The sequence below is a fragment of the Sabethes cyaneus genome, chromosome 3, assembly GCF_943734655.1.
Source record: "Sabethes cyaneus chromosome 3, idSabCyanKW18_F2, whole genome shotgun sequence".
In the NCBI taxonomy this organism is placed as follows: domain Eukaryota; kingdom Metazoa; phylum Arthropoda; class Insecta; order Diptera; family Culicidae; genus Sabethes; species Sabethes cyaneus.
Genome location: NC_071355.1, coordinates 88448676 through 88463396, shown reverse-complemented (window position 1 = coordinate 88463396; position 14721 = coordinate 88448676). Strand labels below are relative to the sequence as shown.

General features: G+C 37.1%; 1 protein-coding gene across 1 annotated transcript in view; it reads right to left on the bottom strand.

Moving 5' to 3' along the window:
- Window positions 1-14721, bottom strand: part of LOC128741379 (heparan-sulfate 6-O-sulfotransferase 1) — a 56695-nt gene that overhangs the window by 10373 nt on the left and 31601 nt on the right. Inside the window, exon 4 of the mRNA XM_053837163.1 lies at window positions 1522-1921. Coding sequence (XP_053693138.1) covers window positions 1522-1921 — 400 coding nt within the window. The remainder of the gene's footprint in view (window positions 1-1521; window positions 1922-14721) is intronic.

Here is a 14721-nt window from a genome sequence, read left to right as displayed (position 1 = left end):
TCCGTGTAAAGTCATCACAAACTTGTATTTGGTAAAACCATTAAGTGAATAACCAATTAATTCATGCTTGAATATTGATTTCAATTAAATGTAAATCTAACACATCATTTAAGAAGAACTTTTAGTCTACTGAAAGCGGATATTTGGCTAAGTACAATTTCACAAGCCATTAGTAAGGGAAAGTAAATGGTTTTAAGAGCTTTAATTTTATTCTAGAGTTAAGTGAGACGAGGAGAGCGAAGCGCCGCATATATTTTACCACACTGTTGTAGTACGAAAAAATCCCACTCCAAATCACTATGAAGGACTAATCCAAACTTGATACGGTTTCCTTACATTGTAATTGGCAGTTATTAGGCACAAGGTTTTACTGTAATTAGGTTACGCCTTGACAAGCAAATGGATTGAGGCTTAGAAGCTTTAAGTTTGGGAGAATTTTTCTGTGCCCATTCTGCGAATATGACCAGATTTTCTTTGGCTACTTGTTCTCCTCCTTCTTGTTTGGCAAAGTTCGTAACACCAAAGTAAATTTGCACATCATTGGCAAAAACATTAATTTCTATTACCGTTTTTGTTTTTGTTTAGATTCAACCTAGTATTGCTCTAGTTCCAATCGAACGGCTGTCAAAACATTTGTTTTGTCACTCAGGTTGAATTTAATTTCCCTCTGGGTTGCACTTTTTAGGCGACGGGTTCGCACTGAGTTTTTTCACAGTTTCAACCTCGCAATAAACAATACACTGACAACCCGAAAACATTTGTTTATGCTCGCGAAAATGTGCGTGTATTTAGTGGTCGGTTGGAAGAAACCCAGGTTAAAAAACAAAAACGCTATATGTAAATGTGGTAGATCATTAATATACAAGGTGAACAGTATAGAACCTAATACTGCACCTTGTGGCACACCCGAAACAATTGATAGTGGCGCAGATAAATTATCTAAATAGCAAACCGATTGAGGTCTATGTCTATTCAACAAATGTGAATTGATCAGCGAAACTGAGCTTTGACAGAGCATCGAGCATAGTTTTGAACAAAGCGACTTGTGTGAAATGGTATCAAATGATGCTTTAGAAAAATCTAAAAGTATCAAATGCTGCTTTAGAAAAATCTAAAGAGGAAAAAACGAATTGGGGCATGTTGCCCTGGCAGTGTACATTGTATAACTTTCCCCTACTTGTTTTGCAAATATTTGTCATAAGTCGTCATCTACGACAATATATTTTTCAAAATGCAAATGATTTTCTTTGCATTTAAATTGTCATTGACAAATTGTTTGCTTACAATGGATAAGATTCGATGGTAACATATACATACATACATACATACATATCACAGTAACGCAGAAAAAAAGTACTAGAATTTAGATGTAATTTCAACTATAATATCGTAGGTACCTCAACTCTAACACTTTTGCCCTATTTAACTTAATTGTTGTACCCCAAATTGGAAGCAACATTCCCCCTGAGAGCAGGAAGTGTAAAAATCGAATCAAACGAAGCAACGATAAATGGGCCTTACCTTTGGAACATTAATTTCTTCGCGAATGCATACAGCTCGATGTCGAGTGCATTTAGCTTATCTATCCGGGCTCGCTGGTCGGCCGTCAGTCCGTTCATGGTGCTAGTCGACACGGTATTGTTATGCTGCTCGAACGGAATGGCGAAACGCAAATTGAACGTCTCCTCGAAGATGTACTGCGAGATTTTCTGATACTCGGTCAACCCAAAATAGGACATGGCGGCAAGGTTGCGCTTGGCACTGGCCAGCATGATGCGGTCGCGCTCTGCCGATGGCATGTACGTTTTGTTGTAGCAGCCAACCAGCGCCAGATCTGCTAGCATGCGGGTCTGGCGGTTAGCCGCAAGATTACTCTCGCAGCCAGCGAATTCATCTAGATGCACACCGTTCCAGTTTTCACCTGCATGGAAGAACAGAGAGCAAAGCATAGGAATTGAGGTTAGAACATTTGGCTTTACAATTAATCCGCTTATCGAAAGAGCATATCAGCATGGTGCACTGACCACTAGTTACCACGGGTTCTGACATTCTGATTATGATTTTGAGTAATGGTTGAGCATCAAGTTATCTGATGTTAATGATTGTAAACACATGTAACACTAATGTAAGTGTTAGAACGGCTGCAATAAAAACTGCTATTGAAGAGCTTAATCTTTTTCATCGTGCATTTTTCACCATTTTGTCGTATATTTAACTGTTCCCTCATAAAACCGATACCAAAAATTATCCGTAATAATCCTAAAATCTTAAAAAAAAGATACGTAGATGCATGGTAAGACATTAGACACATAAGCCTGAATATACAATTTTACAAACGTCGACAAATAAAGAAAAAAATCTTTTTCGCGGTTTAATTCCACTATTCATCAGTAGTGGAATCAAATCGTAAGCAACTTCATACATTAAAATTAACATTAAATATTAAAATCTCAAACTATTGATCTCTGAAAATGCTTTACGTTTCATTCTGTTAGAAACCTATAGTGCCTATACCGTATGAACATACACTGTGCAGAGTGTGATAAAAGGTTTCAAAAAAAAGTTAATCATATATGCATACCAATTTACATTTTACCACTTGATATGAGCAAAGTGACCGAGTAAGTACAAATTTACATACTACCAGACGATATGCATTCGATTAGAAAAAAATTAATATTCATAAACCTTACTAGGAAATAATCTTCATTACAAATGTAAATATTACCAAGTATCAGTGATTGTTAGTTTGTGGGCACTACCATTATGTGTCAGTCAAAATACGCATCACCATCGTCGACAGACAACCTTTCTCAGCAAGTAACAACGGAACTGATCACTAGCCATTAATTTGATAAGTTGGCTGCTGCGTTTAACCAATTTGCAAACTAGCCGGGCGGAAAACAATTAAATTACCGATTGCTTGCTTGTCTGGATGGTTACAGGTCACCTCCCGTTATCTCGTCGTCGTCGTCATCGTCGTTGTTCTAGATGCAATTGTTGTTATCTGTCAACCGGTTCATGAACGATTCGATTAATTAATGCACACATTCGTCACTAATTGCAGAGTGGTATAGTTGAGCAAATCTAGACACAAGCCTGCAAATAGCTACGGTTGTAGTTGGCTGGCATAGCACAAATGTCTGGCAATAACAATAACTTTTGTTGAAGGTAATAGGGGTATTTAACGTGCAGTTGCTCTAAATATGTGCTGCAGGTTTTAAGGCGGAGCCGAAAAAAATCTCATATCGATACCAATGAGTGAGGCGATTGTAAATATAAAAAAAAGTTTAGTTATAAAAATTCATGCAAGAAAAAATAAAAGTTACAGTTAAGTCACTTTTTACGCGTTTTTTAGCGCTACATGTATATCTCGATAGTACGTACCCTCGTTATACGTACCCTCGATAGTACGTACCCTCCATAATACGTATCCTCGATAATACGTACATTTTGCCTCGATAGTACGTACATTTTTCAGCCACACTTTATTTGTTTCATTACAAGCTTTACAAAGGGCAAAATAATTGATTTAAAGAAATTAAAAATTAACGGCTATATTAAATCAATACCACACTCTTAAATGATTCTACCTTTAAATAAGTCGGATTTAGTTAAAGCTAGGTTAAAACTACTCAAAATGCTCTTAACCTTCCGTTACTCGCGTCAACTTCATTTTATCGCGTCAACTTTTTATTTTATCGCGTCAAGATCATTTTATCGTTTCTAAATGAAATAACATTCTATTGACTAGATTTTTTCTAGAAGTTATCATGTTTTCTTAGATGTTTTTCACATAGAAATAGAACATAGTAGGGTTGCATTTCTGCTGTTGGAAACTTGGAAAGCAGGGCTGATATGGCGTTTTAATTCGCGTGGGTAAGACTGTTTAGAAAGTTTTCCGCACAGTAATGACATATAGTGAGAAAATTTGAAACTTCCGTTCATCAGCCTAGCGTCTATTACCAGTCTATTACAACATTTTCTGAAAACAAGTCCTTACAAAAAACAGAACCCGTAGATATAACACAATCAGAAAATTGACCCATATACTAGCGGCCTGAAGCCCCCAGCAAACATTTTCGTACATATATCAAAGTAACAAATATGATATATGTACCGATATATATCTAGAAAAATCGCATTCGATGCATGAAACTAGCATATGCGTACTGTTTTGCAGGCGATATACGTACTGCAAATTATATGAAAACAATTCACATTCATAAGTATTTGTATACGATGAAATCCGACTCAACATGATTAGTTCCATAATGCTATACAATTCTGTGACGAAAATCGTATGTGAATCAGTTACTATCATTTTGTACGAATAAATGTGAACTAGGGTGCGCTTTATTAAGCTTTATGTACGATTTCGAGTTTGTTTAGCGATATTTAAGATGATTTTCACACATTATTATACGATTTGTGGTTTGCTGGGCCACGAAATTATGAACTTTTTCACACCTGCGGAATGATCATCAACTGATGAATAACTGTACTGGATACAGAAACCATTTTCCCTTATGAAGAAGCGAGAGAAAATTCCAGTAAGGACCAATTGCGGTACCCCTCGTACCGCGCTTGCATCGTTTGAACAATTTAAAGCATTGATCTATTTAATAATTATGTCATTTTGTTCATAATAAGTTTATTAAAGAATACGCATTGGTTTGACATCGATCTGTCACTTTAAAACAAAATGGTATTCAAAAATCTACAATGTAGCACACTTTCGACATACAACAGCGCGAGTAACGGAAGGTTAAAGTGTACAAACTCAGATTTTGAGTAGTTTTTCAACCAAAAAATTGGTAGTAAGAACTTGAAATCGCGTTATTTGTCACAGAGAATAATTCAATTATCGGTAGCAAGCAGCCAAAATTGGCTGAATTTTTTACCCAAAATTTGAATGTGTACACTTTAAGGGCATTTTGAGTAGTTTCAACCTGGCTTTAACTAAATCCGACCTATTTACGGGTAGAATCATTTACCGTTCCAGCAGTATACGAGAGGGTCTTCGGTTAGCTCTCCCTCACCTGATAGCACTGTTTTGCGCGCCGAAGCTGAAAATAATATCAATTTTCAGCGTTTTACTGGAAATCACAGAAGAATCGATTTGCTTTTTCTCTATCGGACTTTACCTCCTTCAAAAAATGAAGAAGATTTTTTCTTTTGCGGTGCTTTGCTGCTTTGTTCTGCCTGCCAAGAGCACCGTCTTTTTTATCTCTTTTATCTTCCTGCCGAAATTTTACAAATACTTGCTCTCAAGGTCATTGAGCAAATCGCAATCATTTAATCGTTCGCTATGGTGGACTAGCAAACCCAAAACCATCACTAAATAGGCTTGAGGCACACCTTTTGCTACGATTTTGCTCTTTAGACTTTACCGCATCTGTTAAGCAGAACTGAAAACGGTATGTATGGGATACTTGCAGGATTGTCTACAATATTCCTGAAGTAAACTTTGTTGTAATTATGGTGATAAAGGTCGTTTGGTAGCCAAAGAGCGCTTTAGCTACCAACGGAGTAGCAGTCTTATGACGAATACAAAAGATTTAGAAATGCATAACTCAGCAATAGCATTACGTGGCTGGCCCTTACATATTCAGCTTGGCTAAGGCGGTGTAGTTCAAAAACCGAAATCGAAGCAAAAAGAGCATGCCATGCTCACCACCTTGTCGAAAAAAGATGAGCAAACAGAAGCCTGGTTACAAATTAGTTTTTCGGCTATTATTCAAAAACGAAAAATAATACTTTCATAATTTTTTATCACTCAAAGGTCACGAATTGACCAATAAGAAACAAGTTTTATTAAATTTGTTATGTAGTAGATATAAACGAAGTTATATTCCAACGTTTGTTTCAAGTTTTCCATCACCGGGGAAAATTTTATGAAAAACTTTTTCCAGGTAATATTTCTCCTAAATTGCTGAGAAAGTCTACTCGTATTTCTAATTGGTATTCCATGATGCTTGGTCCAAAGTTATGAAATTTTGAGATACGCGATGTCCGAGAAAATCGAAAAAGGTCCATTGGAGGTTACTGGAGAAATGGCTGATCTCGAATTTTTTAAATAGGGTAATTGATCCAATAGTTGTGGTAGTACCAATAGTTGTGCTACTATTCATTATCAATGCATATTTTCGTCACCGTAGCATTTTAAATAAAACAATTACGTTTATTATATAAAGCAAGTTCTTAGGGGTATCGGTAGTTAGTCTACGCCATTTAAAATAAAAGCATTACTTACTAAAATGCCGATTTTCTAAAATGTAACTCAACTATACGCGCAGTTCCAGCGCACAACTATAGACGCTCATTTCCATAGTTGCGCTACAACGTTTTTTCACCTAGCAACCTAGCAATGTATACGGAGAAACACAATTAAAGGAACACCAAACTTAATTAAGAGAACATTAGCGCAATTATTGGTACAATATAATTGAATCGCAAAATTCATATTTTTCTTTATAAAGCTTCTCGTACAGCTTCTAAAGAAATTACATTGTGCTTAGCTGCGCGACTAATGGAACGACTACCCTATTGTTGATGTTCATGACTATAAAAAGGCTTTCAATTGCATAATGTTTTTGCAAAAAATATCCCGGTAATGATTAACCTTTAATGTAACATCGCCAAAATTTGGTTTATTAAACCAAAAATTAATAATGATTTGATCTTTAAAACACTAAATACTCACAATCTAATTATAATTATTCTTAAAAAACATTAAACCACATGCCGGCCCAGTACACTTCCATAACGGCCAAGCAGTATATGAATATTGATTTTAATATGTTGTTGGCTTAAGACAATATTATCCAGGTAAAAGTATCACGAAAGATGCGACACCAACCTTCCTTATTGATATGCAGTATACTTGAAAGGAAAATTTTGCATACGGTCCAGCAAGGACTTAGCTCTCGCCCTTAATTATATTTAGATCTCATCAATGGCGATAGCGATAGTTCAACCAAGCGGTAAATTAAATCATACTCATCCGTACATTCTCTTTGATTGAAGGTACTCGGTCGACCAGCCGTCGCCACTGGTTATAATAATGCTGTCGATGGTGACTTCAAATGGATCCATTTTTCAGATTATTTAGCAAAAATATAATGTGCAATACACGTATTATGATGCAGAAATTTAAAATTTACCTAAAAGTAACGCACACGAAAATGTATACCATACCATCGATCGGCACATAAATTTACTTCCAAATACGTATATTATACGTTATACGCAATCAACATATATCTAGATTTTTTTTAAATTTTGAACATTGGTTGTTAATCTTTAATAAAACATTTGTTACTCTTTTGGAGAATAAGAAAGTGTAGCTCCGTCAGTAAAATCGAAGCCAAAATAATAAATATTCTATTCACTTTTGGAATGGAATGGAAAAGCTTACCTACCAACTAAAGTTGATCACTAACGAAAACCATGGGACAAAAAAATTTTTTATAATATCAATAAGGAAAAGTAGTCAACAGTGAGACAGCAAGAACAGTCAGACAACGGGAATAGCTTCACCATAAAACATTTAATATCCGTGATATTTTCCTGGAAAGTGAAGTTTGAAAACGTACATTATATTGTAGTTTGAGACAGATTTGTTAATTTTTTAATATATTTTTCAAGAAAAAATCAGTTTTGGAAGGGTCACAGTACATTCTATTGCAACCATTTTTAGGTGATTTGCAATAAATAACACGACTATGACTAAAGAATATGGTTCAAATTGAATTCAAATGTACTCAATAGTCGTTGTCTCACTGTTCCCGCCTATTGGCGTACAGCGAGATAAAATAACACCTTCACATTTGTGGTTGTAACAAATTTTGCTTATACCTTTAAAATGGATTGAAGAGCTCGTTGGCAACCATCATCAAGAAATTACAATTTTTGGGAAAAATGTACCACTGTAGACCTATTGTTCGTAACTAAAAAGGTAAAAATTTTTTATTGAATCTTTCATAGTTAACATGACCTAACAACAACAAAAATATAATTAAGCCTTATGTTTAATAACACAGGTCTGCAAAAATAAAATTTTTTTCAGATGCATGAGATATTTTAGGTGAATCATATGTTTTTGGGGTGCTGAATTCAAAATTGATTTCCGTTTTTCTCCATCACCTACAGATTTTTTGCAAATTATGCTTCTTATATGAGAAAGTCACAAATTAGATGAAAAAATTATTATCACAGATTCGTCTTAAAAAACCTAAATAAGATCTTTTTCTGTTATTTCAGTAAATTTATACTTAATAAGGCCATTGCAAATCATATTTAAAGTTTTTGTCCCCCCCCCTTGGAAATTGGCTTGAAAAATTGGGGGACAAAAAAATAATTTGTAGGATATGAGTCAATTTTCTTTTTATAAAATCAATTGTCTGTGGGCTCTACAGTCTGAAAAACTCGAAAAATGAGTCTCCGAGTTGAATTAACGCTTCTAGCACGAAACAGAAATGGAAATTCGAACAATGGAATTTCCGAAAATCATCCGAAAAAATTTTCCTTCGTTTTTGTCTTTTTTCGTATATTTTTGCATAGAAAATAATAACGTATATATTACAAGCAAGAATAGATTCGGTTTTCACGTTTAAACCTTAAATAAAAGTTCTTAAAATCCATGTTTTTTTTGCTCGATTAAAAAATTCACTTTGTTTTTTTTTCGCACCCCCCCCCCTTCAGTAGCCAAACACCGGAAGGACAAAAATTTTATAAAATATTTGTAATGGCCTAAATACAGGAAAAATACTACTGGACAGAAATTTTTTTTTACTCTTATTTTGCCCTTCAACACTGGGCTAATGTACTCAGGTACGCTCACTTACGCAAATTCAACTGCCGTGCCTCACAGAAGCTGCGCGGGCGGCCAAGATGCGCAGTGCCACACGTCAGAACGTGGAAAGACACAAACAGAAGAAGATGCAGCGAAACTAAATCTTTCGGGAGACAAAGCGCAACCTGGAAGAGCAGGAATATGCAGAGTTGGAGCAGCTGCATCGTTCTCAGTAAACACGGAAGTTCTACCAGAAACTGAACGGTCCCCGCAAAGGCTTTGTGCCGCGAGCCGAAATGTGTCGGGATAAGACTGGCAGTATTCTGATGGACGATCGTGAGGTGACCGATAGGTGGAAGCAGCACTTCGACGAACACCTGAATGGCGCCCTGGCGGAAAACCATGACGGCGGAGAAAGCGATTTCGACGGTGCAACAAACGGGGAAGAGGTGCCAGCCCCAACGATAGGCGAAGTTAAGGAGGCCATCATGCAGCAAAAAAACATCAAGTCAGCTGGAAAAGATGGCATCGGAGCGGAGCTTATTAAAATGGGACCAGAAAAGCTGGTCGTTTGTCTGCACCGACTAATTGTTATAATTTGGGATACGGAACAGCTACCGGAGAAGTGGAAACATGGGGTTATCTGCCCAATCTACAAAAAGGGCAACAAGTGGGACTGTGAGAACTATCGAGCGATCACCGTTCTCAATGCCGCTTATAAAGTGCTGTCCCAAATCATTTTCCGCCGTCTATCACCAATTGCGAATAGATTTGTGGGAACTTATCAAGCCGGCTTCGTCGAAGGTCGGTCTACAACGGATCAAATATTTACACTGTGGCAAATCCTCCAAAAGGGCCATGAATATAGAGTTCCCACGCATCATTTATTCGTTGACTTCAAAGCCGCATATGATATTATCGATCAAAAAGAGCTATGGAAAATCATGGACGAGAACAACTTCCCCAGGAAGCTCATCAAACTGATTAAATCTACGATGGATGGTACACAGTGCTGTGTTCGGATTTCGGGTGGATTGTCAAGTTCATTTGAATCACACAGAGGGCTTCGTCAAGGTGATGGTCTTTCATGCCTGCTGTTCAACATAGCGCTACAAGGTATTATGAACCGAGCGAATATCAACACGCGGGGCACGATATTCAACAAATATAGTCAATTCGTCTGCTTTGCCGATGACATGGATATTATCGGCAGAACATCTGTAGCGGTAGCTGAACAGTACACCAGACTAAAGCGCGAAGCAGAAAAGATTGGGTTAAAGGTAAATACGTCTAAAACAAAGTACATGCTGGCCAGCGGAACCGAGGCCGAACGACACCGCTTGGGCAGTAGTATATTGATCGACGGCGATGAGTTTGAGGTCGTCGATGAATTTGTCTACCTTGGCTCACTGGTAACGGCGGACAATGATACCAGCCGTGAGATTCGGAGGCGTATTATCAGCGGAAGTCGTGCTTACTATGGGCTCCACAAGCAATTGCGGTCGAGCAGACTAAGTCCCCGTACAAAGTGAACCCTGTACAAGACGCTTATTGGACCGGTTGTTCTCTACGGGCATGAAACATGGACAATGCTCGAGTGGTCAGAGTTTTCGAACGACGAATGCTAAGAACGATCTTCGGCGGCGTACAGGAGAACGCAGTATGGAGGCGGAGGATGAACCATGAACTCGCACAGTTCTATGGCGAACCCAGTATCCAGAAGGTGGCTAAAGCTGGACGGATACAATGGGCAGGGCATGTTGCAAGAATGCCGGACAACTACCCTGCAAAGATGGTGTTCACCTCAAATCCGGTAGGAACAAGACGACCAGGAGCGCAGCGAGCAAGATGGTTAGACCAGGTGGAGCGAGATCTGGCGGAGAGTACTCGGTGTCCGAGGAATTGGAGAGCGGTAGCCCTCAACCGAGTTACATGGAGAAACTTTGTTCAACAGGCTTTGTCTTAGGACGGCAAGCCACCTAAGTAAGTAAGTAAGTAAGCCTTACAGAAGCAAAATCTGTAAAAGATATGTAGGAAGCATTTGTGGAGCTGAATGTAGTCTACAATTTTGTTGAATAGAGTAGTGCATTATTTTTCCATTTACAATAAAGACGGCCTTTAAGCCTTGTTATATAAATAGAACGTTTGTTTGAGCTAAGGATAAAGTTGCAATACTATTACCACGTAAATACAAAAGTAATGGAGTACTCAATTCAGAAAGATTGTAGATTGCATTCAGTTTTACAGATGTTTCATGCAGGACTTTTATCAGGTTTGCTTCTATAAGGCAGTACAGTCGACTGAGCGCAAGTGGGTGTATTTTAGCGCACCAAATTTGCTTTAAAATAATATTCTCCATAGTTTCTCCATCGTAGTATATGGTTTTCTTATAAAATATGGAAGGGTTTACATTAATAAATACAATTCTGATGTAAAAATCAATTTTTTAATGTAATTTACATCCGGGATATTTCTGCTGCTTTATGTCTAAAACCAACGTTCAAGATTATTCAACAAGTATTACATGAAAACGTGACGTGATGGACAATTTTTATTATTTTTTCTGAATTCAGTGCATAAAAATCTATGGGAATCAGTTGAAACATCCTATGCAGTTTTTTTGATGCAGACCTGTGTAATTTTTGTATATGCTTATCAACAAATCAAACTAATTTTAATTCAATTTTTTTGTTTCAGCTTTTATTTATTTGCATAGGTTTATTGACGAAATGTTCATGAGGATGGCCGCGATTTCCGGACGAAGCGAAAAATGCTTTTAAACCTCCGGCTTCCGTTCTGGCAATCATTTCGGAACGTGAACCGAAAAGTTTTCATTGCTTTTGCTGTGTTTCTCGCTGGAAATGCGGCTTAAAATTATTTCAGCAAACAAATGGTTTTATTATGAAATTTTCATTTCACGTTTTACTGTTGTTTCGCTTTCTGCAAAACCTTTTCCCTCTTCCCTTTGCCAGTTGAACGCGGACCGGTCGTCCACAGTAGATTCGACCTATCCTGAGCCTTGTTCGGTCGAACAAGCATGCGAAGGCAAAATTTCACTCTAATTATGTTTATTTTTCTTACTCCTTGAAAAATGAAATGAAACTCTTAATGAGAATTATTATATTTTCGAGACTGGGCATTGAACTGTCAGGCGATAGTAAGAGTGAATGTCATTCTTTGTACAGCTGATAGTACTGTGAGACAGCCGTTTCACATTAGAATTGACTACCGTTCAATGAAGGTTTTGTTATTTTGTTCCTTTTGACACTGATAGGGTTATTTATACCAGGCGAACAAAATAATCCTCCTTCATGTGCGGTTGAAATATGAATAAAATAATTGACGAGGCATCAAAAGAAACATTAACGAAACCTCAATTAATTTACTAACTAGCAATGGGCATTACTCGTCAAAATGCTGAAATAAACATGGTTTGGTGGTTATCACGATACATTTCACCACAGTAACAGTGTTGCCGGATGAAAACTGCATGTAGAAAAGGAAAGCTATAAAGAAATTATTTTCTTTCGATAATATTTTCAAAGGTCAACTTTGAAAGTTAAATTCTACTAAAAATAGCAAAAGTAAACAAAAAATTAATACATAAGTGCATCACTAGTTTATCGTAAAGTCAGCTGTAAAAACCAAAACGTGCGATAGAAATAAATATTAGAGGAAAGATAAATATACACTGAACGATCGATTTTATAACAATAAGCAAAATACGATTTGACTTTTCATTCGTTCGTTCCCGTTGGCTCTTCCTGTGCTATTTTAATGTTTCCGGTACAAGGTATAAAATAAAGTGAAATTCCTACAATTCAATTACTCCATGAACTTATTGGCGGACGTGATCGTAAGATGTTTTCTTTCACAGCCTGCTTGCTAATAAAGTGCAAGCGTCAAATTTAATACTGAAGCTGCGTTTTTTGCTACTGGTCTCCGAACTCTAATGTCCGGTGTTACTCAGCTAGCTCGTTCACATGATAGAAGCATTGCGTTTGGTTTACATCAACGATCTTTTCGAACTGATGCACGAAGTATCGTTGTGTTTACAACGCCTTCTGCCTAATCGACACGATTTTGTTTATAGCGGTCCTTCACGACAATTACTCCTCAATTCGTTTTACCCTATATTTCCTTACATGTTCACTGTAACCCAGAACGTAGACAGTTTACAGCCGCAATGAATGACAAGATAGTGGGAAGTATGCGGCAGATCCGGGTAAGCAAAATGAATACACAATAATGAAGATAAACATCATTTCTCCTACAGCCGCTGAGCGCATCGGCTCCGACTTTTTTCTCTATCCTTCGCGGTACTTGTTCTCCAAAGTCAACAACTATTATATGTTCGTACAGTATGTATCAGAATAACAAATCGTTCACTAGTCGAAAGATATGCAGGGAGACGCAGATTTACCATTTTTAGCAGCGGATGAATATTTCATACTATGTTGATAAGTTTCACATACATATTGTATTCAGCGGTTTATAAAAAATAGAAAAAAAAATTGCATTGAACCAGAAGTATTAACTTTTCTTATTCCACCTTCCAGCAACCAATCACAATGAGGTTTCTTAATTTTGAGACACACTGTGCGTGGAATAATGTCCTCTTTGTTGCGTTCTACAATAATGTTTCGGCAAATGTTACAAGATCTACTTAAGATGACAGTAGCAACAATTCGTTGTCAGTATGTATTTGCTAACGAGCACAGGGAAATTGCGTTTAAAATGTCTAGTATAAACCGAACATTGCAGAGAATCTAAAACCGCTATTCTATATTTCGAACGAAAGTTCTTTCGAACGAAATTTTCGCCAGCAAAATCAAATGGGCAAAATATCTCGTTCGAAGCAAGTCGAACGAAATAAAGATTCGTTCGAAATACAGAATAAGGGTGTAAACTATAGTTCTGGGAACAAAACCCGAGCAAGTCGGGTCGGTCTTCTTTGCCAATGACTTTACTTACTCAAATAAAACAGACAAGAAACCACTTTATGGCCAGAAACCAGTCAATATAGAACGCTTTTTTCTTTTCGTCAAGAACACGATTTGTTTATCTATTGTAAAACTCTTTTGTATTGTTTTATTTCTTTTTTTTAACTCAATGTTTTTTTAAGTTCACGTTAACTATTTCACTGGCAAAGCATACAAAACTTTAAAATTAAGTATTACGTCTTCTGTAGCATATAGCGACATTTTTCAAGATGGTTTGACAATGTAATTATTTCTAAAAAATTAGTAAATTGAAGGGTGTCACACATCAAATTGCATCACGGAAAAAGCGCTGTAGAAAATTACCCATTGTGTATTTTCTCTTCAAAATTTGGGAAGTAGCTTAGAAAGTATTGTTTACACTGCATTCGTGGTCAGTTTTTCGTAAATTGTACAAAATGGCGTCACACGAAAAGCAACGGTGCGAGTATTGGGTACTATTTACAGAAACGATAGATTACAGAGGCGACAAGGTTCTCAAAATCCGCTAAATTTTGAATCATAGCAGAAAGTAGTGTTATAAATAAAGGTAACTCTTCGCTTTGATTCAAAATTTAGCGGATTTTAAATGTCTTGTCGCCTCTGATAATCTATAGTCTCTGTAGTACTACTGCTTCAGAGACTGTAGATTACAGAGGCGCCGAGACATTCAAAAACCCCTAAATTTTGAACGGAAACAGAGAGTTACCTTTATTTGTGATGGTACTCTCCGTTTTGATTCAAAATTTAGCGGATTTTGAGTGCCTCGACGCCACTGTAACCTATAGTCTCTGTAGATTTGACGCTGAGTGCACCCGAGAAGAATCGAGCCAGAGCTACCATATTGATTGCAACTGTGACAGACCAGAACAGAGAGAGATATGCTAGAGCTGCCGAAAAGAGAGACTTCACCGTCGTAAGAAATGCCAGCACTGGGATCGCGTT